General features: G+C 35.5%; 1 protein-coding gene and 1 long non-coding RNA gene across 8 annotated transcripts in view; one reads left to right on the forward strand and one right to left on the reverse strand.

Annotated features, from left to right (window-relative positions):
• Nucleotides 1-292: 292 nt before the first annotated feature.
• The window catches only part of NTNG1 (netrin G1), a 149,862-nt gene continuing 123,303 nt past the window's right edge, over nucleotides 293-26,851 (reverse strand). For 4 of the 7 annotated variants that reach the window (XM_085231154.1, XM_085231149.1, XM_085231151.1 and 1 more), the window contains 2 exons: nucleotides 23,725-23,862; nucleotides 293-1,514 (listed from right to left, as the gene is read on the reverse strand). In XM_085231154.1, the coding sequence (XP_085087280.1) occupies nucleotides 1,288-1,514; nucleotides 23,725-23,862 (365 nt within the window). In that variant the 3' untranslated portion in view covers nucleotides 293-1,287. Of the gene's footprint in view, nucleotides 1,515-8,227; nucleotides 19,944-23,724; nucleotides 23,863-26,851 lie in introns of those variants that run through there. The other 3 variants (XM_085231153.1, XM_085231150.1, XM_085231155.1) reach the window with 3 other exon arrangements.
• The window catches only part of LOC104912293 (uncharacterized), a 263,844-nt gene continuing 248,910 nt past the window's right edge, over nucleotides 11,918-26,851 (forward strand). Inside the window, exons 1-3 of the long non-coding RNA XR_014885083.1 lie at nucleotides 11,918-12,100; nucleotides 18,987-19,073; nucleotides 19,446-19,539. This is a non-coding gene — a long non-coding RNA (uncharacterized LOC104912293). The remainder of the gene's footprint in view (nucleotides 12,101-18,986; nucleotides 19,074-19,445; nucleotides 19,540-26,851) is intronic.

Here is a 26,851-nt window from a genome sequence, read left to right on the forward strand (position 1 = left end):
AGACTAGTTTCTGTAATGCTTTGTGAATTAGTTTGGAATAATTCCTGTGATGTCTTGAGAAAACAAAGATGAGAACTTTTCATACCCCTCCCATACTTAGGATTTGATGAAATTTTCCTTAGGCAAGTTTGTTTAAAATGGTTTGCAGAAATACAGCAAAAATTAAAACCAGGTTAGATTTTCATGCAGTAATCTCCACTGTTGAATCTGTTTTTCTACCATGTATCAGACAGTAAAATGATCTATCATCCCCAGAAAAGGTATCAAGAAACAGTACTATATGATCCTGGAATTGTTTATGCAGGAATTTTTATTCTTGGAAATCTTTCAGTGTTAAAGCAACAAGAAAACATATAGAATGTCCTTTGGTGGAATCTTATTACACTTGTTATATATGTAAACTGATATTCTTTGATGCCAGCACGTTGCCCATACAGAGAAATCTCTGCACAATTAAATGAAAGGTAAAAGAAAAGGACTAAATAAAAAGTAATTTTTCTCTTATCTGATTAGAATTAAATACATTAACAAATCGTCTGGTAACACAAATAGGCAATAATACAAAAAATCTACATTGTACATTATTTCAAGAAAAATAACTTCATTTGAATACAAAAGGATAAATACACTTTTTGTCCTATAGCCACTCTTGTACAGTAGGTGAACACGGCATCGTAGTGATGCGGTGCTGCTAAGGTATACAAGGATATGACTGGCTTAAGTTTTATTGAGGGGGCTGTTACACATGTGCATCACTAACATCAGACAAAGAAATCTTTCAACCAACAAGGGTTACAGAGCAACGTTCACTAAAGCACAGGTTGGAGAGGATTCAGGGACTGAAGCAGGCCAATATGGCAGCTTTTACAGATTTCCTTATACCCACAATGCACTGACAGCAAAGAATGCCTTTATTTGGTTGGTCCACACACTGGGCGGAGGTACAGCAGCGCACCAGAGAGGAGTAGCAAATATTTTTCATTTCCCTTTCCGTTTCGGGGCTGTCCAAGCTGTTTGTCCTGTGTGAGCCTGGCAGCCAGTACAAGTTGGGCAGAACAGCAGCTGCCAGCCCATCTCCGGTTGTGGTGTGCAGTCTTGACTCAGAGTGCTGTCCATAACTGATTAATATGGCTTAGTTCAGTTAGGCCTTCCAAGTTTTTATGTGGTATTTTTTTCTTTCTTTATCCTTTTTGAAATTTCAGTAGCAAACGCTTGGATTTTGTTTTGTTTTCATGTGGCACGTTCTTTTGAAGCAGTCCAAATACAATGCCATTGACCAAACGAAGCCTAGCACATGTGAAGTCTGGCTGCTCCTAGTAGGGCCATCAGCAGTAATAAGGGACTGTGGGATATTGCCCCCTGGGCGGAGCTTTGGCTGCAGCCTCCTGGATCCCTTTCACACTTAAGCTTCTCACATAAGATGCCAGTGTAGGCTGGAGGGCACTGGCACCGCACGTTGTTGATGCATGTCCCTCCATTCTGGCAGTGCAGGAGCTCATTGTCACACACATTTGCTGCAAGACAGCAGGGAAGGGAGCGAGAGAAAAGCAGAATAAATACTGGTTCATCTACAGGAAAAAGTCTGCATGAAAAGCAAAATTAAAACGCCATGGCTCATCTCACACCTCCCTCCTCTTCCTGAGACATGAGAACAGGGGAAGCGGTCTGGTTTTTAAACACTTCACATTGGAATTTTGGTATTATATTTGCTAGTTTTCCATCTTTTTAAAGCAGTAGTCTTGGGGAACCTTATTGTTCACTTCAGACCACTGAATATTAATTAATGAATTAACATTAAGAATGAATTAATAATGAATTATGTATATTAATACCTGCTTTGTGCCAGTGTCTGCATTTCTATAGTTTCTACTAAAGTGAAACTGTAGGGGTTCTGTTACTTGAAAGGGACAAGGTATCCAAACCATTTGGGCAACACAAACAGTGTTAAAAATGCAATGCGGCTTCACTAAAGTAAAAAGATCTGTATGAGAAGGCAAGATTTTATAACCAAGAATTGTGTGTATCAATGATCTGAATAAAAATATGCAAAAAAGATAAGGCAAGCGCAGACAGGAAAATCAGCATGCTATCCAATGGGGATTTTATGCTATATGCATATTGAAGTAAAAGATAGTTATTTCCATTACAGATCAAATATTTCTTCTTAATTAGATTTGCTACTTTGGTACAAGGGGTAACTGGTAACTCAAAACTATCTTGGTTAGACATTGTAGCCTGACAGAATGGCTTCAGAAGTCAGATTTGACAGAAGATTTGAGAGAAAATAACACAGGCAACAGTTTTACAGCTACATAGTATTTTCTATTTGAAAATCTGGCAGTTTTGTTTTTTTAACTATCAAAATATTTCACTTGTTAAATATGTAGTACTTGAATGCCAATCTGTTTTATTTTGGAGAACAACAATGGTAAAATATGTCCTACGTATACAGCTCTGTCTTCCACAGCAGTGTTAATTTTAGTAAAGATTTGCACCTCCTATTTAAGCAGGATGTGACAGAAGAAACTTTCCCTCAGGGAAACGGAGAATGGTTTGGTTGAGACAGTTTCAACATTATATGCTGTTTATACATATATTAGCCTGGAAATAACTAATAATTCAGACTAAGGGAAAATTATTCTTAATTTCACTTAAAACATTCTATTTAACTCTACAAAACTGTGTAGTTTTATAATGTTAATTTCTTCTTTAAAAAAATACGGTATTATTAGAACTAAAATCCAAACAGCCCAAGCCCTTAAGTGATGCTGTTCTACATAAATCTATACAATTCTGTGCTCTCAGAATATTACTGGCAATATTTTATGTCCAGGCCTTCATTCAAAAAAAAGAAAAATTCTGACTTTGGAAGGATGCTGAGAAGGGTTTTCTAATGTTCTGCATCCAAGTGAGCCAAATAATAACACAATGTTAGAAACTTACACAGATCTAATTGAGAGAGAGCAGCTAAATTATTTGTCTCAGTGGCACTGTTAATAATCAAAGCCCCTTTCTGAGAGCTCTGGATTAAAATTTTTTATCCTGCTTCTGAACTGTCATGTCAGGATCTGGATATTGAGGTATCATGAAGGTGACAGATGTATGTCTGAATTTGAATGCTCTCTTATATTCATTGTAACAGCATTAATTATGCACAAGAAATAGTAAATTATCACCAAATAAGTATGGTGAGCTTAACAACCTAGAAAAATATCAAGGTAACAGGCCAAAAAAATGTTTTTTGAAAGTCAATATTTGAGGTATATAGCCTCAGTCTCAACAGTTATGTAATTAAATCTGACCATGTTATTCAGGCTTGATATTCAATTTTCATATGGGTAAATATATGTAATAATAAAAAAAAATTGACAGTACGTCTACTGTGCCTATTTGCTCTGGACTACTCATTGCTGGGATGCTTCCTAAAAGTTAGGCAGCAAAAATGGTGAAATATCTGTTACACCAGATACACTGACCATTGTTTGCCTTGATTAATTGAGAGAAAATCAATAGTCAATTAAATACTGCTTTTTAAATGGTAGATATTTCACTTCATGTTTGTCCCTGAATATATTATCTGTTGTCTTCTAAATATTTGCTAAAAACAAATTTGTTTTCCAATAACTTTACAGTTATCTTGCCTATCATAGCTTTTTGTCTAGGAGGCCATCCACCCAGATGCTGGTTGTTGTGTTGTGGAGTGCTGGACATGGGTGACTGATGTGGCTCTGTGCTCCATGAGGGCTGTTCTGCCTTACACACTGATGCAGAGTGATATAAAATGCCTGTGTAATTATTGTTGCCTACAAAATACTGGATACAGTGTTACAGATGTGAAGTTTTAAATTCAGACTGTTAATATATCATTAAAAAGTTTTCTTTCAAATACTTAAGGAATGAACCAAAAACTTCAGTATTTTATGCATAGTTTTAGAAGTTTGCCTGCAGAAATGCATTAAGGTAAGTACAGTAGAGCTTAATGTTCTTAGTAGTTGCAGCTGGAAATTTTTCAGCTGTTAGTCTCGTATTGTCAAAGATTTCTTTAGTTTTTCTCTTGCACCCACGTGTATGTATCATGTAGATAACAAATGCAGTCATTTGGAAGGGAAACAATTCTGAAATGGAATCTTCCTCCTCCTTTCCCCTCTTCACCTTCCAGACGGCCTGGTGAGGATTTATTTAAGACCTAAATATTAACTATTTCTTAGCTAACCGTTTTTGTGTTTATTCAGCTTAGGATTTGGATTCTCGATTGCTAACGAGTGCAACACATCAGCAGCATGAAGTACTTTCATTGGAGTGTTTTCACTGAAGTCTAGAATGAAATTTATTCATCAAATAAAACAAGTCAACATGCTGCCAAGTATATTAGGCAAGTATATTAACTGTTGTTTGGAAAATTAATAATGTTTCTAATGTTAATCTGGTATTTTGCTAAGGATATACATTGTAACACATGTATTTCAGAAGCAGTTCCCTGGCTTATTCTGAGGAGGCGGTGATGTGGCACCTGCTGAGCAGAGCAGGGAGAGTCAGGACCTTGGGCTTCCTGCTCTATGTGGAAGCCCAAGAAGCGCTGGTGTGGGCAGGTAGGGCTGGTGGAGTCCAGCACATGGGTAGCCCTTAGTCTTTTCTTTTCTCTGAGCACTGAGCCTGAAAACACGGGGCTTTCCTGCCCTCTGCATCCCTCCTGCATTCTGTTACATTTGGGCTATGTCCCTGCCCACTTTTAGCAAAACTTTGTCTCCACTGCTGAGAAGTGCTGAACCATCTTTGCCTTCATTACTGGCTATTAATTGTAACAGTGAAAAGCCTTTTTTTTCTGTGCATCAAAATGAATGCAAAAATGCAAGTATAATGAGAGTGACTGTACCATTTGTTTAGTGCCTCTGAATTAACAGTGAAAGAATTGCCCTCTCTGTCCTCTGTTTAGGCAACAGAAGCTTAAGTTAGTAGTGAGTTTTTTTGTTCTTCTTCTTTTTTTTTTTTAATTAAGTTTTTAAGCACAGCCTCTAGACCTTCTAGTGCTAATGTGGGAAGTGAAATTACTTAAAGTAATAGAGGAAAAATTTTAGTTTTATTTTGATAAATAATTGGTTTATGATCTAAGCTATAGTCTTATTATGGAATCCTTAAAAACACTACACAAAAGACAGAAAAAAGCCATGTGTGAGTATAAGTATTTGAAGCTTTTCTGTCCTTGGGGGAAAACCACTGACAACCAACAAGTGCCTTCAACTAGTAGGAGATGGTAATTACTTTTTAAGTTAAAACTTACATGTCTTTTCCAAAATATTCATTAATAAGTTATTGAAGCTCCTTTTGTAGGATAAGACCTTTATAAATACTGAATGATGACTTAGCTCAATTTACAAAAATATTTGCAGGAAACGATTTGTAATTCTAATGTCATTAAATTTGCAAATGGAATAAAGAAGGGAAATAAGGGGAAGAAAATCTAGTCTTTCCACTAGTTTAAGCTGTTCAAGAAGTAATTGATATGTGTTTCTTAGAATTTTTTAGGTATCTAATTAAATATATTGAGAGTAGTGTAGATGTTTGACAAACTCTTAACCTCTTAAATGTTCAGATACAAATATTACATGATAATTTCTGAGTCTGTCCAAAATCCTATTATCGTAACAGCTTCTTGGAAAAAAAAGAGAGATTATATTAGGACTGATTTTAGCTATGAAGCTAAAGTATAGACATAGTAATACAAATGCAAGCCTTGTTCTTTTTGATCTGGAGTGTCACCTCAGACATAGCACTGCATTGGTGGCTGATGTTCTTTCTGTCTACTGTCTGGGCCACTTCAGAGCACATGCAAAAACTTTGGTCTGACTGGTGCTCAGATATGAAAAACAGTACCATAATGAATTTAAGACTAATTTCTTTTAGCCTCTTATCCTTCAGGAAGGCCATTAAAGAGAGGAGAAAGTATATTTTGTACCTTGCTTCATGCTACCTTTGTTTTGGTTCAGCTTGCCTACAGTAGCATCATATACAGGTGGGTCAGCCACACAAAGATGAGGAAGTAGACAAAACCCCCCAAAAAAGACAATTTTTTTGATCTGAGATACACTACATTCCATTTCTCATCAGAGTCAGGATTGATTCTGAAATGTTTGTTGTTTGTAGAAACAGCATAAAGATCATTAACAATGAAATTAAAGAAATATATCTTTTAATTAGAAGTCCTTTTTATTTTATCGAGAATTCTTAATCCCTTCATTACAAGCAGTGTTTTTTAGTGATCTCTCCCACAACTATTTTTCTTCATTGCACTTTTTTTTTATTATATCATTTCTTACAGCTCCGTTCTTTCAACTCTCTCTACACTTATCTACCTTTTATCTTATGGAGCCTGCATCTAATAGGCTCTGGACATGTTGATGTGTTCAGCTCTTAGTATATTACACAGTCTATTCTAGAGAACTGACACACGTTTTTGCTCTATTTCTGCTGCAGTGAATTTTCCTTACTTTTCCTCTGTGGTTTGTATGAACGGCACTACCGAAATCATGAGAATTTTTGGATTGGATTTCAGCCATACTTAATAACTGAAAGCATGCAGGCCTACTGGCTGCCTATATTTGGGCATTATTCTTCAAAAATATAATCATTTAAACAGTTTTAAAACAAAACAAAACAACAGCTCCTTTTTTACTTCTCCCTCCAGAAAAGAATATATATATATATATTAAAGAAAAAACAAAACAACGAAACTAAACAATGCAACAAAAAAGGAAGCTTGTTTACAGCTAGGAATATAGCCACCTACATGTCTATATTGCAAACATGCACAAGAAAACCTCTGCAGTCATGAAATAATATTTTTCCTACAGTTTGTCAAACTGACATTACTGGAGATGGGGCATGCAAAGCAGTTTCTTTCAGATGACATTATTTTTACACAGAATAAGAGAACCTTAATTTTATTCTTATTATGTTTTAAGGATTTTTATGTGGAGCTGCACTGACTCTCATGAGATTTCGGCCATATAAAGTAAATATTAGGAATGAGTATGTAAGGGCACGGGGAAAGTTTTTCAGTAGTCAGGCTTCTGAGATGTTGACAACAGTTGCTGTTACAATTATTGTTGCACGTTGCATGACAACCTCAAATATGTTTAGCAACTGTATCTTAGTGATTGAATAAAGAGTGGTCAGTAACTCACTTGGAAGTTTCATCACTAAGACTTCTTCCCCTAGCTTCCTTCCAATTAGGTCTACCGTTAGACTATTGTTAGAATTTACTTATTGTTTTCAGTTAAATTTACTGCTACGTATGTGTGTGTGTGTGTGTATATATATATATACATATATATATATGTAGATATATTAATACCACGAATATATGACAGAGTGTTTATCAGACCTACTCAGAGGTTTTAAATCAATCAGATCTGATATAAAAAACAGTTATTGCTCCTTTAAATATACCCATAATGGTTTATTTTTTGAAGTGACAGCAATCAACCATTTGCTGCACTGGGTTAAATAAAACTATGTTAAGATGCTGCCAAATCAAGATAAGATACATGCTTAGGTAGTATAAGAAGGAAACTGGTTTCTGCTTACACACCAAGTCACATTCTGAAGTTGAGACGAAGTAAATCAGTGCAGACAAGTACCAGTCTAAGGCATACCTTACTGTGTCAAACTTACTGCCATAAAATGACGGATAATACAAATATCTCTGGTGCAACTTTGAAACTATTTATGATTAATAAAATTGCGAACAATACAAGGGAATAAACCAAGTGAGAATAGTTTCTAAGGGCAGACATCTCCATCTTGTCTGAGAAATGCAAGTTTCGGGTTGGGGTGTGCTTTTTTTTTTTTTTTTTTTTTTTTTTTTTTTTTTAAGTGAAGCCAGCTTTATCCAAGTCATCAGAGAGTAAGTAATAGGTGCATCATGAATAAACTGCACTTATTGTGCAAGTTTCTGGTAGAATTGTTGGATTATTTGTCTATGTCTAATTTCTGTCTTTTTCTGCACAATTTTCACTCCAAAGCTATGCTGCTTATACTCAAATAGGAGGAAAAGTCTTCAGAGTTCCTATTAGAAGATGAAGCTACTGTTCAGAACTCTTCCCTGTGCATAGGGAATGGGTGGTGATTACCCTCTCTTGCAAATAGGTTCCAGTTTATCCTGGCATCCATGTAGGTAACCATATTTCATGATTTTGCTACTGAAAGTGTAAATTCCACCATAGAACAATTTTATTTTTTTTTTTCAAGCACGGTGAAAGGACAGCAGATGTAGGAAACTACTCTATTTCACAACTTGTGATTACTTCATCATTTTCCATGTCTCCTTTTATCTAAAATTCTTAGATTTAATTAATGAGATAATGAGAAGAAATACATCAAATTCGTCTGAGAGATGGGAGGAATTTGGGAATACACATACTTGTCTGATCGAGGAATCATTACAATCTTATCAGAAAAAAACACCAGATTGCTTGTTAAAATGGCTGAAAACAAATGCAGATTTAGTCATCTAAGAATTACGGTTGAGATGAAACCAGAAAAGATTGGAAGGCTTTCGGAAACAGTTAATTAACCTTTCATTTGTATGATTTGGATGTTTTTGATTTTTACTTGTCCTAAAGAGAATGGTTTCCAAAGAGAACAAAAAATTCCCCATATTTTTTATTGCTTTGCTTATGGAGGAGCATACCCTGTCAGTATGACTCTCACCATATCTTAGGATAATCTCAGGAAAGCAATAAGCTACATCATAGCTTTATTTGCTCAAAAGGGACAGTACATGCCCCTATCATTCCTATTCCACTAAAAAAGTTGTAAGCTGTGGTGTCATTATTTCTATCTTCCTGGAGATAAATGAACACTCATAAACCATCTGTTTTCTTCCCTTATGGCTAGTTATTTAAGTTTGGATTTTGATATAGTGACTATCAATAAAAACTGGTTAAGCATAATGACCCCTTGGAAACAGAGGACACAGTGATTATCAGAAGGCCCTGTGTATAATCGGTGGGTGGATTTGGTTCCCCAAATACTTTGGGGCCTCTGCAGATTGTAACTTCCCTGGTTAGCCTGCAGCCCTCCTGCCTGCAGGTTCTCTGCTATGCACCACTTCCTTGTCTGCATTTGACATTTGCTGTAATACAGTGCTACTGTACAACAAGCACTGGAAGTGACTCCTATAAAAAGTGAGTTGTGAGCAATATCTGCCGGAAGTTTCACTGTGATCTCCACCCAATGGAAACATCAGAAATCTTAAATTACACTACCATAAATAGCAAAGATATTAAAATAGGATGCATATGTAATGATCAAAGGGAAAGGAAGCTCTGAAGTAATTGACAGATACGGAGATATTTCTGTATTATTTATTTGGGAATTTCAGCTATGTTAGGGTAACCATAAGTAAGGCTAAAGCCAAGTTCTTAAATGAATTTGCATTTCTCTAACATGTACCTTTCAAAACTGAAATTCTGCATAAGGTGCTAAGATAATACTCTACTATGGAACATTGAAAAACGAATGTGCAAAGTAAATGGCCTAGGATCTTTCAGCAGCTGAACTTTCAAAGTTTGTGAAGATTAGCTACAATGTAAAGGTAAAACATTTGTATAGCTCCTGCAAAGTATCTGAAATCTGAAGTATATTTTCTTGTTAAAGCAACAATGCTGGGAATTTACATTGACATATTCTGTTGAATGTGGATGAAAATCTTCAGAGTGCTTTTGTTGAGCTAACTCTAGAGTGGGGATAAAAACATTGCCCCTGTAGGTCTCACAAAGCTCTTCAGAGTGAGTAAAGAGTTACTGCTGCCAGTGAACAATAGAGAGGTTGATGCCAAGGGAAGTCAAATGGTTTTCCTGCCCTAACAAAGAAGGGTACAAACGCAGGTCCTGTGCATTCCTGTTCTGTTTACTACACTGTACTGTTTTTTTGATGTATGCAAAGCACATTTGATCACTGTTTCCAAGGGAATTTGGAGAGTGTCTGAATTTAAAAACATTTACCAACTATGAAGTTAAAAAAGGAATGTGCAATCTTATCTGCTTATAAGTGGCATGTGCAATTGCATAAAATGTTTAAATATTCTGACAATTAGAAATAATGATGTTATGTGTGTGCTTTCTTCCAATCTGACCAGTTAAATCTTTGGCTACTTCATGTTCATATATCAGGAAGATAAGGAACATTCACAAAACTTTACTGTCTCCTTTTCTTTATCTTGGCTTTGATTTTATTTATATTTTTATCTCATTAAAATGAAATCAAGGAATGATCTTACGATCTTATGTCATAATTCCTTTCTGAAACACACTGGATGATAATATGCTGTCTTGTAAGTGGGATTTTAATTGGTGTAGTGCTTTATTTTCCTACTCTTTTCACTGGAATACCAATAAGGTGACTCAATAGGCTAGCTTGTACCACTCAGCAAAAATGAGAACTAATAAATTAAAGCGTCAAATAATTAAAGCTATTAAGTACTTCATGAGAGTTTTCCCCAACAATATTTATTGCTGCACATAGGCTAGCTCTAGGTATCAGTGTGCATTTATCTTCACGACAGGGCAGCCATTAGTTGGGTAATAGATGGATCGCAGATGGATAATAGATACTGATCTTTCAGAATGATTCTTTTCAGGTGCACTAGTTTTGCTGCAATATGCTGCACAGGTGTAACCAACAGGATCAACTTAGCCAGTGTTTTAGTTAATTTAGTTTTTATCACATAAATCAGCATAAATGTCCAAAAGACACTTGTACCAAAACACACTACAAAATTGTTGTCTTGGTTTAACTATACTGCCTCTTAACAAAATTTCTAAGGCCGTGACTATTGATTTGTCTTTCCAAAAGAAATGTTTTGGTAAATAAGTAATTAAAATTCATAATATGTTATGGAAGACTGGCTGATTTGAAGATGGACAGACAGACTGACCTACGGTATTTTACACAATAATATTATGCAACTGTTACAATTAAGTTAATTATAAGGTAACAGGATTGTAATAATATTTTATCAGCTATAGAGTTAGTGTCAGAAAAGTTCTTCTTACTGTCATATGGACTAAAGATAGTGTCACTGAATATGGGTATTGATCATACTTTGACAAAATATTAAGAGAAATCAGATACAAAAAAAATCCAGTTACAGGGCTCTTAAAAGAGTAAAACTGTTTCCTTCTGTACTCAACAGAGGGAAAGTTCTTACATAACTTTTGATGTGCAAAGGTGCTAAAATTTGATTATTAGCGAAGACTGAAGTAACCTGAGACCCTCAAGGAATAGATAACTGCAAAATATTTCACTTAGCATTACTTGCTTTATTTTATTTACAGCTATTTTCTCTTTTCAGAAGATTGCCAAGTCATATCAGTGTTAAAAAATAAGACATCTACATTGATCTGGACACAGGTTCAGTATGTTCCTCTATAATCAGTGTGTTATGTTTCTATAGATATGTCATATCAATACCTTCAATCTTCATGATAAAAAAAATGCAAGCACTACTCAAAAAAGTTTTCCACTCATGTGAGTCTTAACAGCCAAAACTGACTTTTTTCTCACACTTCTTCAGAGACCTGCAGATAGTAATGTTACTAACTCATACACTCTCCTTCAGATTAGATATGGAAGCATCACACACAGAATGTTCAATTTTTATGAAAATGTATTTCTAAAATATTTATTCTTTTTAGTTTTAAAGTGACAGTATTTTTCTTTGAAGGATTCTTAGAGAAAATGAAAATAGAGTTCTGCTAAATAACTCTCAGATAAAAAGCTGCATTTCCTGACAAGGTTATCTTTTCCTTTCCACTCTTTCCTGTGTCCCCAGACATCCCCCCATACAGGACTCAACCTTACAAAAGCTGGACATCCCTAACTCCTATCATGTTTGTCATTCTATTTCGGCAGCTATGACAGAGACTGCAATGGAAATCTGCCTTCCTCTGATCACTGATTTGCCCCAGGACTGCATATATTCCTTTGCACTCCCTCTTATATGAGGAACCTGTGTTTGCACCATTCCTGTGTAAAGTGCTGGGTGGTAGATACATACATGCACACAATGTTGGAAGATGAGAAAAGGCTGTACTTCCAGGTAAGATGACTTTTTGTAGCACTATTCCTTGCTTGAACTTTCATGAGAGATCAAACACTGAGCTTTCCCCTGCTCCATAGAGCCACATGGCAAGCCCAGGTGGCCATCACGTCACAGGCCAATGTCTGCACAGACAGATGGTCTTGGGCAGGATAGACTCCCGCAGTGTTCCTTAACTCCTGAGATTCCAAACATACGGACAGTGAAATAAGAGCATGGAGGGAGTAAGAAATGCTCTTTGAGAGAACTTTTCCGAAGTGGTAAGATGGCAGATCTGAGTGGGATAATGCCTTTCTGAAGTCTGCAAGAAAACTACAGAATGAACATTTGCTAAGCTCAAAGAAAGATGAATGCCGAAGAAGAGCTGGAACTGGAACAGAGGGATTTGGGCCAAAGCCAGGATGGGTGGGAGAAGGTGCAGGAGGTACACAACACATCTTAGATGGTTTCATGTTTTCTACCTGCAGTATATTTCAGGTCTTCTAATGGTGCAGAGCAGGCGTGGGCTGTAGCATCGTTAAGTTGTCATTGTGCCACTGAATAAAAGATAAAACCAAAGCACACTTCTCTAAGCAGCTTTTGTGTGTTAAATCAGTGAGGGTTTTGCAAGAACAAGCACAGCTCTCAGGTCATTGTATAAAAATTATAGCAGTATATGGCTTTATTTTGATAGGTGGTATAAATCTGGATCCAAATTTCCAAATCAGTGCAGAAGTTATGCTGTGCACATACAGCCTTTGTTTCATGTGCCTTCCCAGTGTACAAAATGGCATGTATGCACATGTAATTTGAGTCATTTCAAAACACCTGGCTCTTTTTTTTTTTTGAGACATTTGCATTGTATTACAATTTTGTAATTTGTCTGTAAATATGTGTGGAATGAGATTTTTTTTCCTTATAACTGAAGTCTTGCAGAGTGCTGCAATTTGCTGTATAATGCCAGCACAATGGGGATGATTTAAGGGTGTTATTTTTGCCCTCAATATAAATTTCCTTGCAATAACAGTCCCAGTTTAGATCTCATTTTGGGATTCTCATGTTCTTGAGATCAGTAAGAAGTAAGCTGGTTTTCTAAACCTTGTGAGAGTACCATGTTCTCCCTGGACTCTACTCAGTGCTTATTGCCTCTCTGTCAAAATGCAGCTTCAGTTCTTAAAGAGCGTGGTAAAAATCTCTTTTCTCTTCTTGGAAATGATATTCTAAACTCTTCAAAGCAGGAGTCCTATTTCAAAATATTTTGACTTAAAAGGGAAATTCATTTTCCATTTAGTGTATATATAATATTCGGAGCTCAGTGATGAAGCATTCTCATTAACAGAACACAGCTGTGTTCTGTTCAGAATTGTCTGCTATGGACATATATTTTGTGCTCAGAATACTAGAGGTGTTTGTTGTTCCTGAATCAGTCAGCGTGTATGGGAGCTGAAAATGGCTAGTGTATATGGGTAATAGCTGGGAGCTCCTTTGATTCTAATTCTTGTGCATTCCTGACCTATAGTTGCTTGGGTGCTAGTTAATATGAATGTAAATAACTTTTCAGGGGAAAGCTCCTTCTCCAAAGGCTTTATGACTAAACTTCTTATAACCTAGCAATTTTGAAGTGCAAGAATAGATTTTTGAGCTCATTGGAAAAGCCTTCAAATTTGATTGTTCAGCAAATCTGAGATGCTCACTATACAGTTCCACCGCTGATCTCCTAAGCTGGAACAATATTTTTCTTTATCAGCAGATGTTTTTTTTTTTTTAATAGTTTATTCTTTGTACATATAGAAAATAAACAGGATCCATGTATGTCTACAAAGTACAAAAGATTTTCAAACTTACTGCCCTAAGTTTCGTGAGGAAATATTGTGTGTAAATTGATCTACAAAAAGAAGTACAAATCAAAATACTGTCTCTAGGTTCAGCCAGTGGCATCCACATAATTGTCATTATGTGGCAATATTGTTCTACCTGAACAAAACAGTTATTAGAAATAAAAGAGTAGAAGAAAATAACATATAAAGAAGTCCTTGTCCAAGCTGTAGTTATAAAAATCTGCAAAGTCGTTTTGGGCATAATGCTTTAATCATCATATGCTCCAGCAGTGTACTGTAATAAGAGATGTTAATGAATGTGGTCCCTTTATAATTCACCAAGCTGACAGAGGTCCTACAGACATTAATTATCAACATCTGAGTTACGATCAAACTCCTCTATATTCTCTGTAGAAAACTTCCACTACTGTCACATATTTCTCTTCTCACCTGATACTCACAGTAATTATTAACAACTTAATTATTCTCCTTAGAATAGCCAAGATAATTACAACAGGCTTGACTTGGCTCCCATTAAAAGTTTATTTTAGTGATTTTGCCATTGGATAGCCCAACACGAGGGAAGAGCCATTCATAATCAGCAAGATTATCTCAAAATTACACAGTGATGAAATAAAATTACAGGAACAATACCATTAATGTTGTACTTGAATATCACAATACTTGTGTTTGAGCTTTCATTCCTTTCTAAATACATTTTGGCTGAGTCCTGCAAAACTTTATTTGCTTTCATTGTTCTTATATGAGGAGGAGTCAAAGTTCTGGCTAAAAACATGGACTGGCACTTATGATTTTGTTTCTCATTTTGTCATTCTCATGTTTGTTGATGAAATATTTACTTATATGCTTAAATATGAGGTGAATCTGAAGTCATTGTAAGGTTCAGTACATGAACAACGGTGAGGATTATGTAGGTAGGGCACTTAACAGCAAGAAAGAAGCCAAAGGGGCACCATGCCTGCAGATTTGTTGAGCCAGTCATGTTATAGACGCACAGTAAGTATCAAAACAAAAAAAAATTATAGATAGATCTATTTACAAACAGTAAAGAAGAAAAATTCTGAAATTATAATAAAATGAAGGAAAAAAGAAATGAGCATCAACTCTAGGATATTAACTTTAAGAACACGTTAAGGCACCAAGTAAGGCCATAAATAAATTAAGGCAATGTACTAAAGTCATAAAATCAGTAATAAATTTGTTTTTGGAAACACATCAGAAGTATAAGCTTTCCTGTAAGTCTGTAGGGCAAATGGATGGTGTATCAGGTATGGATGTGGAAAAAAATCTATCAACTATTCAGTACGTGGAAGAGCTTCAGGAGGTTACCATGTCACTGCTTCTCCTGACGGGGGCATATTCTGAAGGCATTTCAAGGTCTGCACAAACCATTCTTAAAAATTTGAGAACACTGTTGTATCAGGTTACAGGAAGCAAATAATATTGATCCAAGGATTTTGAAAAAAAGCAGAAACAATTTTCTGTTACCTGTGATTTTACAAATCTAATTGTCAGGACTGACTTTATTTGCTATAAGAAGGAGCTTTAGCAGATGAGATTTTTCTAAAGAGCTCCAAAGAGATTGAGAAGAACTATAGACTTCAGCAGGAAGGTGATTTGATAGGAAATGTAAGGAGGAACAGAATTAGCAAATAAATGAATAAGTATGATAAGCAGGGTTGAACTTTTTATTATTTTTTTTCTCTGTGTGTGTGTGTGTGTGTGTATAGAGGGGAATAAAAGGAAATAATGGTATGGAAACTTAATTGATGATTTTCTGAAGGAATCAGTAAGCAGTATGTGGACATGTGATCAAGTTGATAACATCAATCTCCAAAAGCATTTCATGAGATCCTTCAGCAGTGTTTTTCAGATAAACATAAAGATATCATGAAATAAGTGTCAATTTTTACAAGCATCATTAATGATGGAATAAATAATGGGAAATGGGATAGGAATTAAAGTCAGTTATTACAATTGAAAGTCCTGCAAGAATTGTGTCAGGAATTAAACATGCAGAACTGTGTTAGAAAGGTGAATGAAGAGTAACGTGATAAAGTTTGCTCGTATTATAAAAGTGTTGTGCTGTAAAGATTTTCAAAAGGATTTCTAAGCCACTGCGTGATAATACAGTAACATCACAGGTGAATTTCAGTTATGACAAGTAATGCCTAGCAAAAACCTACACCCATATAGCTACTTCACTTTTACCACTTAGGAAAGACCTTAAAAGCAGTTCTGGGTAGTTTACTGACAATTTTGACTTAATCCTCTGCATCAGAGGCAAATAAAATCTTGATTTTCTTTTTTAGTTTAGAAAAAAAGATGAAACAGAAAACACTATACCGTCACCATATGATGCACCAATCTCTTTAATACTACATGAAGTATTGACAAGGTATATGGTATAAATAGAAAAAGTAGAGTCATCTCATCATAGATATAGGGAGTTACTGGTAAAGGGAGGATTACATGGATTAGGATTACTTAGTTTATTAAAGGGAAGATATATTGAAGGAAAATACAGTAAACATCTATAAAATCATGAATATTATGGAAAAGATGAACTGGAAATGATTATTAATTTATTATTACATCTCTTCTACCCAAGAACTAGGAAAAAACAAATGAAAATGTCATCCGGTTGAAGAATTATTGTATTTATTATTGTTCTTAAGAAGTGACTAGACAAATCAGTGGACCAAAGGCTCATCAAGACCAAATATGAAGGTATTGATGAATTCTTTGGCTAAGAAAGTCCCTACATTGTAGCTTCCTAGAATTTGGATGCCTAAGTTAAATGAAATACCACTCACTACTACTGTCAGGTACACAGTACTGGGGTAAATTGATCCCTGGTTGCAGACTTTCTCAGGCTTCTACCTAAGGATCTACAGGCCTGGAAATGTGAAGACAATCACATGCCACGCAGGTTTTGAAGTCCAGCTTTACTACAAGCTAGGTAAGATACTCAGAAGTGGAAATTAAGAAATACAGTTTAAAAAAATTGTTCTGTTAAGCATTCTAATTAGGAGCTCAGATCTTGAAAGGCCTTGATTTTTTTCAGAAATTCATTGCTGGGGTACAACATATTGATCTAAAAGTAATCAAAATCCTTTGGCTCAACTGAATTCCTTTAAAATGTTGTCTGAGACGTTTCACACCTCTATAGATTATTCATAACAGATACTGTCAACAAATAAAGAAATTCAAAATTTTTGGAAGTACCTCAGATAGTAGCAGTACATCCTTAAAAAGCTTTGAGTCATCAGCTATTTGCAAGTAGACTGCATATTGGTATACCTGCTTCAATGGTACCCATTTATTAATGCATAATATTAACAGCCTTTTTTTTAATTTTACTTGCACTGGGGGAGGCTAGCTTCTGTTAGGGAAGACAGTCAGCTCCTTACAAGTTCACACCTACCAAGTAAACTTTGATTTTCACATTCAGCATGAACAGAAAGATCTCTGGGGAGAGATATATTTGCCGACATGTAAATGAAGTTAAAGCCTTAAATACTGAAGCTTTAATTATCAGCATGTTCTGGTGTCAGCACTGCCATCAGTTGTATTGATGGCATGGCAGGAAGTGTCGACTATCTTTAATTGCTTTGGGTCAGTAGTTTTTAACTCCAGGTAAGTAGGATGGAAATTATTTAACTTGCCCCTAAAATGATCCTTTTAAGGCCTCTTTATAAAAATGTCCCATCTGAGTGTCTGTGGTGGAATATATCTTTTTATTTCTGTCCACATAAAAACATACTGAGCAGGCAAATTATAGTTATGGCCACTGAGCAGGCTTACAAGGAAAACAGGACAGATTTTCAGAGGAAAAGACCTGCTCATCACTGTTCATAAGAACACTTAATAATTCATAAAAATTAACTGTTTTATAAGTTTTCCCTTTGACATGTTTCTAAATGTGAATAGATTAAACAGTAATTGCTATCAAGCTTTATGTTCTATTTCATGTGCCTAATAAAAGTTTATCTTACGGATCTTACTTCGGATATTTTTGATCTATTCCTTACTGACTGTAATATACTGTATTAAAATATTTATGATTGTGCTATCAAATATTAACCATTTTAAAATCATCTGACTAAAGAAAACAAATAATACTACTTGTTTAACTTTTTATGAATTTCCTAGTATTTGGTTATTCAGAATGCTCCTTTTGATATAGCACCAAAAATACTGCAGTACCTGGAAACTCTATTCCTTCTTTTCAAATTGGCCTGAGAGAATATAGAACAGGCTTTTTTTAGGATGTCTCTCTATTATCCACTTGCTTGTTCATCTGAAACTGCGTGGCTTTATCTGGTACAAATACCAACAACTGTCATGTTACTGATCTAATGATGGAGAGGAGAATGCTGCCGTGGGGCAGCCCATTGCAGCCCAGCCTCTAGGGTACTTCCCTCCCAACACAGGATGGGCTGCTCTCCCTGGCTGCTCCTGCTTCTCCAATGCAGCAGAAAATTCTTGTTTGGCTAGTATCCTGCTGATTTAGCTCTAAAATTGTTCAGTGACAGTCCAACAAGTGCCTGAGATATTTCTAGGGATGTGGGATTAAAACTGGGAAGACTGGGATTGCAACACCTGCCATTAGAACATTTGGACAGCTCTGGAACAGCAGCTTTGAAGTTGATATCTGGGCAAGATCAAGAGAATAACTTCTTTGCACCAATCCAATCCTTTATCTTTTAGAGGAAAAAAGTTTGTAATAAAAGTCAAACATACAAATGTTGATGCTCAATTTCTGTTCACTTCAGAGAAAGCAAATCTGATCACTTGGTTATCAGAGATCTTGAGCTGAAGAGCTGCTGTCTATTAAGAGCCTCGTGCCTCTTAGCAAGGTGCTAACTTATGTGAACTAGCCCCCTGTGCTATTCCTCCTTCTGTTTGTTTTATGACTCATTATTTCCTTGAGTTGCACCCCACACAGTGTTACCAAACTCACAATCCTTATTCTATTCACAGAGGCTTTCCTTCCAGCACAGAGATGCTTTTGATAATGTCTTCGAGCATGTACAAATGTCTCTCTAACCTATTTCTTTTTGCAGGTTACTCCATTTTCATGATGTTTGACAAATTTTAATGAGGCAATACTAAGAGCAGTCTGAGACTTGATTCCAACTGGCCATATTATGGTAACTATGTGAATCTGTGTAATACTATATATAGAAAGCATCTTATGTTTTCATCTTCTCTCATAGAGGAAAGGAAAGATGGTTCATTTCATCCTTTTTGTAAAATGCAATATTTGTGTTCTGTGGGGTTTTTTTTTGTGTTTTTTTTGTGTTTTTTTTGGTGTCTAAAATATCCTCTCTGCAGAGAGAGATGAGCCTTCTTTTTCTCCTTTAAATCCAACATCTCATTAAAAAGTAATATCTTTCCATAATAACCATACTTTGTTAGTAAAAAAAATTGTCTATATATTGTTATATCTGCATGGCTGTTTTGTGGGCCATGTATCTTGGAATTACTGTGTTAATAAACATATTCACATTGTCTTTTCTCAGCTCTAAAAGACCCAGGATTTCAGCACGTGTAGTAAGCCAGCACGCTTCCACTGAGGTTAATGGAATCAGCGTTTTTGAATCATCTGAGAATCAGGTCTGATAACTCTGTAATTTTGTTTGTAATTTTGTCTTGCTTGTTATTATACCTGTAAGTCATACTTTGCCTTGAGCTGAAGCTATGGGATTCTGGATTGGTTTAAGGAGAATTATTCTGCATTTAAATTTAGAGTAGTTTGAAGCAGAGTGTTTCTCTGACATCCAAATCCCTATACACACACAATTTCTTCATTCTGCATAACAATCATGTAAAATAGATATTGTGAAAGCAGTATTTTGTGCATAAAAAAACAAGGAAAAAATGTTCCTTGGGGATGGCATTGTTCAGAACTTGGTACCTTTCAGTCAATTCTGCCTGTGTTTTATTTCCCTCTGGCTCTGAAGAGGCAGTGCACTTGCTAGCACAAGTCCTGGCACCAAAACTAGAAGTCTGTGCAGCACCTGTGTAGAGGGGAAATCCTGCTATATCCTGGCAAGATAAAAGCATTAAAACTGCCACTGGTAGAAGGATGTAATAAGATAGAAATGGATTGTCTGTCAAGCACACAGGCAAAGGCGAAATGGAAAACAGGGCTTTCCAGTTCTGAATTTGTCATAGTTCTCCATGCAGAAAGTATGTATAGATATAGAAGGGCTAACAGATATATTTGTGTACAAATATCTATAAAAACTTGCTAACTTTTAAGAGGAGAGACCACTACATTTATATATTTAATCAGTCTGGAAAGAAGAATGTTATGTATTTTAAGAAAAGGATAGTAACACATCTTTTATTGTCGAATACTGATCACAAACTTCCAAAAGCCAATGTTAATATAATTCACAGGGTCACAACTTCAGGTTTGACTTTCTTTTGAAATTCAATCTGCACGATGATTTTGATCAAATGCCTGGGGTTCTCACATTTGAAGCATGTGATAAAATGCAGACAAAAAAATATATATTTAAATTATATAAGAAATCAAATGCATACTGTAACAGAATATGAATTATCTAGCGGGCTGCAGAGTGATAAAAGTTCAGTCCAGATACAAGCACTGAGCACAGTTTGAGCTTTTAAGATAAGAATGTAATTGTAATCTTCTCCCTGCCTTAATAAAAAATATCTGAAATAAGAAAAAAAATAAAAGGGTAAAATAAAAGCAACTATTCAGAGATCACCATAAGGCATCTGGCTGAAAACTGAAACAAGACATTTTAAAACAATGATTGTCAATAAATACACTGAATTTAACTTCTGGGTGCAAGCTATCCTCGGTAACTCCAAAATCCCTCTTTGCTCATTAACCATATGAAGGAAGATAGTGAATAATATTATCTTTTTCTCCATGGGAAGGTCATGTCTTATGCAAATTAGAGTTATTTTGCCAAGTTGGGATTGCCAAAAGAGAAACTTTTTCTTTGTTGGATTGGATAAATACACAGGTGCTTTTGGAATCAGTTGTAGTGAGATTGAAATTAAAAGGTTTATTTTCAAACAATCCTATATGAACACAATGGGATTTAAATGCCTGACATGACATGGATGAGAAATATGAAATATTATGAACCTGTATGCTTAGAAAATCAAATGGTCCTGCATGGTATTTTCCCTTCATCTGTTTTTCAGACTCGGTCAGTTCTGTGCAAATGATTTTACTATTTGTTATGGGTTCCTCTTATCGCTATGAACTGGTCACTTTGGCCCAAAACAGCTGTCATTGCTGGTTAAACTTCTTTCTAGCTTTAAAGCTTTATTTTCTTCTGTTTCTACATTCCTTTTTAAAGGAAATGATTTAATTGCTATAAAACAGAAAAATTAAATATAGCTATCCTGTTTCTCACGTTTCTGAAATTCTAAAAGAGTTTCAGGACCAGTGTGTTCTCTTCTGAATTCATTCCCCTCACTTAGACCTCTACACGTGCGCAGGTGAGAAAACTATTGGAGGTATGTGGAAGAGTGGTGAAGGGCTGAGCACTGCCTGCTTCCCGCACACTGTGTCTGCAGCATGGATGGGTCCAGAGGTGGGCACAGAGGCACAGCTGCACCTCTGCCTCTTTTTTTACTTAGGGCAGCAAACCTTCCTGTTCTAACCAGACCCTGGCTGACTGCTGTGTCTGTGTAGCATAAACCCTGAATTCAGTAAGATAACAGTTGTTATCATGATGCTTTTTATCTGGGAGGCAAAGTCTTAAATTAACAGAGAAGCAAGTGATGAGAGCTCTACCTAAATCCTCAAAGATTTTAGATGAAATCAGTAAGAGTGCAATACCTAAACGAATACTTCTGAGAATAATAGCTTCTGTGTCCTTCACCCATGTGTTGTACAAGGGAGATTCTGAACAGTAATTTATCAAATGATGTATTGTGAGCCTTAGAACACAACAGGATTTTCAGCACTGTTTTTCCCAAATAGGTTCACTAATGCTTGATACTAAGCCACTCCATTTACTACCACCATCATTAGAATAATTAAACTAGCTACAATATAGATTTAACTTTATTTGTAGGTAAAGCTTCTGATTGTCCTAGGTCAACGAAGTTTAGCAACAAAGCTCCATACAAACAGATTTTTGTAAAAAAACCAATAGGCTACATATGACAAAAAGTAAACAAACACATATTGATGTGCTGAATGTGTATCCATCTTAGCATATTTATATTTCTGTGCAGTGCAAGCTCAAAGTAAACCCATATGACCGTATGCTACAAGTCCACACAAATAACTCTTTTGTGCTCTGTTAAGGTGGAAGAATGAGTTATTATTTTTTCTGTATATTGAGACCCACTTGTTCACCAGTAAGTTGTTTAGATTTCAATGGGAAGAAAACCAAGCTAACATTGCCACACTGCAAAATTAAATGAATTGGAATTCTGTTCCTCCATGAAAAGACTTGAAACAAGATTTAAATTTTGTGTCTGTTCCATAAAATTAACAACTGCGTCTGGTTTTTCTTCTGAACTTGATTAGATAAGTTGATGAAACTTGGGGGTTATCTGACAGTAACACAGTCAGATGGAGATTTGTTCAGAAAATTACAATGCAGAGAGGGACACTTAATTTGTTCTGTCAGCAAACAGAAAAGCACTAGCTTGCATTTCCAGAAACTGTCTAAAACTTTTACAAATAGTCTGACTCTGCTAAAATCAGGCTAATTATATGTTTGGCTCAAAAAATACTCATTAGAAGAACATTATTGGGGTTATAATGTCCAAAACATAAAGACAGGAAACAGCGTGGTTAATAAGCAATTGGTTTGACAGCCTATTATATCTATTGCCATATTAATTATGTGACTGTACAACACAGTACACAGACCTTTAGTTCCATTCATTATCTTAGCTACTTAATATCTTATTTAAACCCATGGAGTGAACACAAGTGTTTGCTATGCTTTATGCAAATTATACTGCAAAGAATCACACTGATTTTCTTGTGAAAAGGTGAAAAAAAATCATGAGAGGTCTCTAGAGTTTCTGGAAGTAAGTGATCAACACAGTTATAACAAAACAAAAGAAACTGACAATGAAAGCCTAATCCAGTGTGTACTGATTGGATATTTCCACTTATATGTTTACAAGACCTGTTAATGAGAAAAGTATCTAAATATCCAACTAACTGCTGAAACAGCACTTGCTGCTAACAATGTTTACACCAAATTTCAGCTATTATTTTTATGGACATTTTTTTCAATTCTATTTTAAAGTTATCTTTAGATTTTGTGTAGTTTTCACTAATTATAACATACAATAAGCCAGCATTTTGCAGTTGTATTGCTCAGAGGCTTAGTTCTAAGGTGTGAAAGTATGGTTAAGTTAATCAAAGAGGCTGAAGTTTAGTACAAAAAAAAAAAAAAAAAAAAAAAAAAAAAAAAAAAAAAAGAACATGCAGAGAAATTACCTTTTGTCTTTTAGGAAGAATTTAAAATGCTGATTTAATATGCTGACATGTTAGTACACAAAACGTTTTTCACAGATAGCAAGACACTCATTTATATATTTCAGTGGGAATTCTTGCAAGAATTAGCAAGAGCAAGGACACTGAAAGTGTACTAAAATTAATGGATGGCACACCCAATCTATTGTCCTCATCTGGGAGTCTCCAGAAAGGTTCAGGAAGTATGGCATTCTGGCAGCCTGCAGAGGTTTTGCTCATTTTCTGCTCTTAAGTAGCTGCACACGATAGCATACAGACGCAGAGGCAGCAAAGTTGCAGAAGAGGGGCAACTCTGAGTTACTTACGTTGACAGCCCAAGCTGTGCCAGATATATCCCGGCAGACATTTATCACATTTAGGCCCTGATGCTCCCTCCTTACACTCACAAAATCCTCTGTCATTACAGCGATCATGGACTGAACCAAAAGGGTTACAATAACAGTCTGCAGAAACAAGACAACACACACACACTGGATTCAGGTCTACATAAAGCGATAATTCATTTAATACCATAAAGGCTGCATTTCCAGTGTTACAGTTAAAGGAAGACTGTCTGTGAGCAATATCAGGAGTAGTGACTATAACTACTATAGTCCATATATCTGTTTACAAATGTCATTTCAGGAAGAAGCATTTTATGATATGAAGAGAAAAAGGTAAGCAGAAAATGTGAAGGCAAAAGATACCTGTTTTTGAGGGTGTTTGTAACAGACTGGTGGGAATGTTTTTGACAATTTAACAAACGTTAGGAAAAGCTTTACATATCAATGTGCCATTAGGGCAAAATGTTTCACATCATTAAAATGGGCTTATCTTTATATTACTTGATGGTTTTAGAAATGCTGAATGGCTTTAGAAGGCTATATAAATGCACTTTAGTTATTTCCAAGATAGTCTTCCTTTATTGTGATAGTCTTCCTTTATTGTTTGGAGTAGTATAGAAATTTTTGTGGATATTTGTCATTAAATCGATGAGACTGTATTTATCAGTGACATTAATAAACCTTTTTCATTTTCCACAATGATAAGCAGAGGTGAGAAGGAATGTAATGCAAAACTTATCAGAGCTTGCTTTATGTTGCTGTTTTCATTTCTCTCATCTCCCAGTGGGCAGATGGAAGATGCAATGAGGCTCTTTCTCTGCTGTATATTTTCCACACATGTATTGACCTAATTAAAGTAAGACTAGGGCAAACTATTTCCTTCCACAATAGTTACTGTAGGGGAATATATCTTCTTCAACCACAACCCTTTTCTTTATTGTGATTAGAATATTAGAATTCAGCTTTCAGCTAGCTAAGTGAAGAAGATGTTAGCTAGCAGTGCTCATTTTTTGGCATTCTCATTCTTCAATTTTTTTTCTTCAAGTGGTCTTATCTTAATTTTTATGTAGACCCATGTAGACCCAGAGTAACTCCTCCCTCACCCAAGACTGCAGACACACTGGGATTTTGGCAGATCTCTGCTGCTGTTGAAGATGAAAGAAATACAAATTGATTCTTGAATCTGAGCGACCTGCTGGGAATCTGGCTTTGTGTGCCTGTAAATCACTGCTGCTTTGACTACCTTTGGCAATTTTTCCCTAGTATTAGGTTAAAATTCAGTGAAATTGAAAATGACAAGACGTAGTTGAACTGGGAAGGAAAATATTAAAAAATACAATGGAAAATCTGTGTCAGAAAAAACCAAAACAAAACAAAACCAACCCAACAACATTGCCAGAAAGACATTTGTCATCTGTTATATCAGTATCTAATAGCCATAAATTACAGATGACACCTTGAACATTTGGCATGCTTGTGGAAGAGAAGTTACTTTTGGCAGTTGGATATCCACAATAATAATATAGCCAATTAGCTAGCAACGTTCATTAATGAAGCCGAATGCTGTAATGCCAAAAATATTGTGCAAGACAGCATGATTATACTGTGATGGGTGCCACTTGAAAAGCTGGCAATTCTGATGTTAATCAGATGTACAAAATGTTTATGTAAATAGACATAGAATGGAGTTACATATTGAATGCAGTAAGTCACATTTGTTTAAGGTGTTTATAAAAAATCTTCAAGTACAAAAGGCTTGGAATTACATTAGAAAAAGAAGACCCAGTTCTTACACATTAAAAATAACTTAATTGGACAAATCAGACCTTCAGCGATTGAAAAAAAGTATTTTTGAAAGAAATGTGTGGCCTATGCTATTGAATGCTAAAGATATATAGTTTTAAATTGGCTGCAGAACAAGAACCTGACACTGTCAGTGAAAGCTTTTCTACTGAATTATCATATGAAAATGTTAGAAGTATTAGGTCCATATTGTATTCTATCACAAAGAAAACTTTAAGTTGAACCATTTTTGTAAAAGTGCTAGATCAAATCAGAGAACAGACCTGGGAATTTTTAGTAACTCAATCTAGCCTGCGTCTTTTCCAGTACGCAGTTGACACAAGTATCTAACCTAGAAAAGTCAACAGAACACCCGAACTCCTTGTCCAACACTTTCTGACAGGCTATACAACATTTCCCATCACCTGTCAAATATCTAAGACATTAAAAAAATCAAATTCCAGTGTGCCAAAGAAAGACAGTTGGTATCATTATGACCTTGCAGCAATAGGTCATTAAGTAACATTTCCGGATCATATTAGCAAGAACATACACCAGGCTCCAGGATAGGAAAAAAAACTAGCTTCTGCTAATCCAGCTGGGTAGGTATTTTCCTCCTGACCTCAATTTGGTGACTATAAAGGATGGGAAGATAACAGTAGCAGTCATCTTTTCACTGAGATGCGCTATATTAATGTAATTCTGCCAATAAGTTTAAAAAAAATCATAGGGAAAATGAGCTGAAGCTTACAGGCTTGCTGCTATCATTCTGGGTTGACAGTGACTACAGAGCAACCCTTAAAGCATTTATCACTGGAATTTATTAAGTTTTCACAGATATTAACTGGGACTTAAGACTAGGTGACCACATGGTTGGATCTTATAGGTGAGACAATAATCAGTATTTCAGTATTTATGTTATAAAAGCAAAGGAAATGATGTATTACTCTGGGTCTACATGGAGGTTTCAATACTTTTCATGCTTACCAGTGTGTGCATTCACTGAAACAGTTATTAGTACTCGATCAAGAACTTGTAAAAATACAGTTCTTCCAATTCTGCTAAATTGCACTACAAGCACACCCAGTGAATTATTTTTGATATTAAAATAGCATGACTTATTTAGAAATTGGGTTGTCCACTGAAGGTAATTTGGAATTCAACTGACAAGCATTTGGTATTTCATTTTATGAAATAAAATTTATTTTACTTCTAAAAAATTTAGAGCATAATGAAATAAGATTTAAGCCCACTATATACTATGTTGCATTCGCTTTACGCTAAAAAAAAGCAAGAAAAAAAAATAAAAATCCATCAAACGACAACA

Source organism: Meleagris gallopavo, chromosome 10 (genome assembly GCF_905368555.1).
Source record: "Meleagris gallopavo chromosome 10, MGAL_WU_HG_1.1, whole genome shotgun sequence".
Classification (NCBI taxonomy): domain Eukaryota; kingdom Metazoa; phylum Chordata; class Aves; order Galliformes; family Phasianidae; genus Meleagris; species Meleagris gallopavo.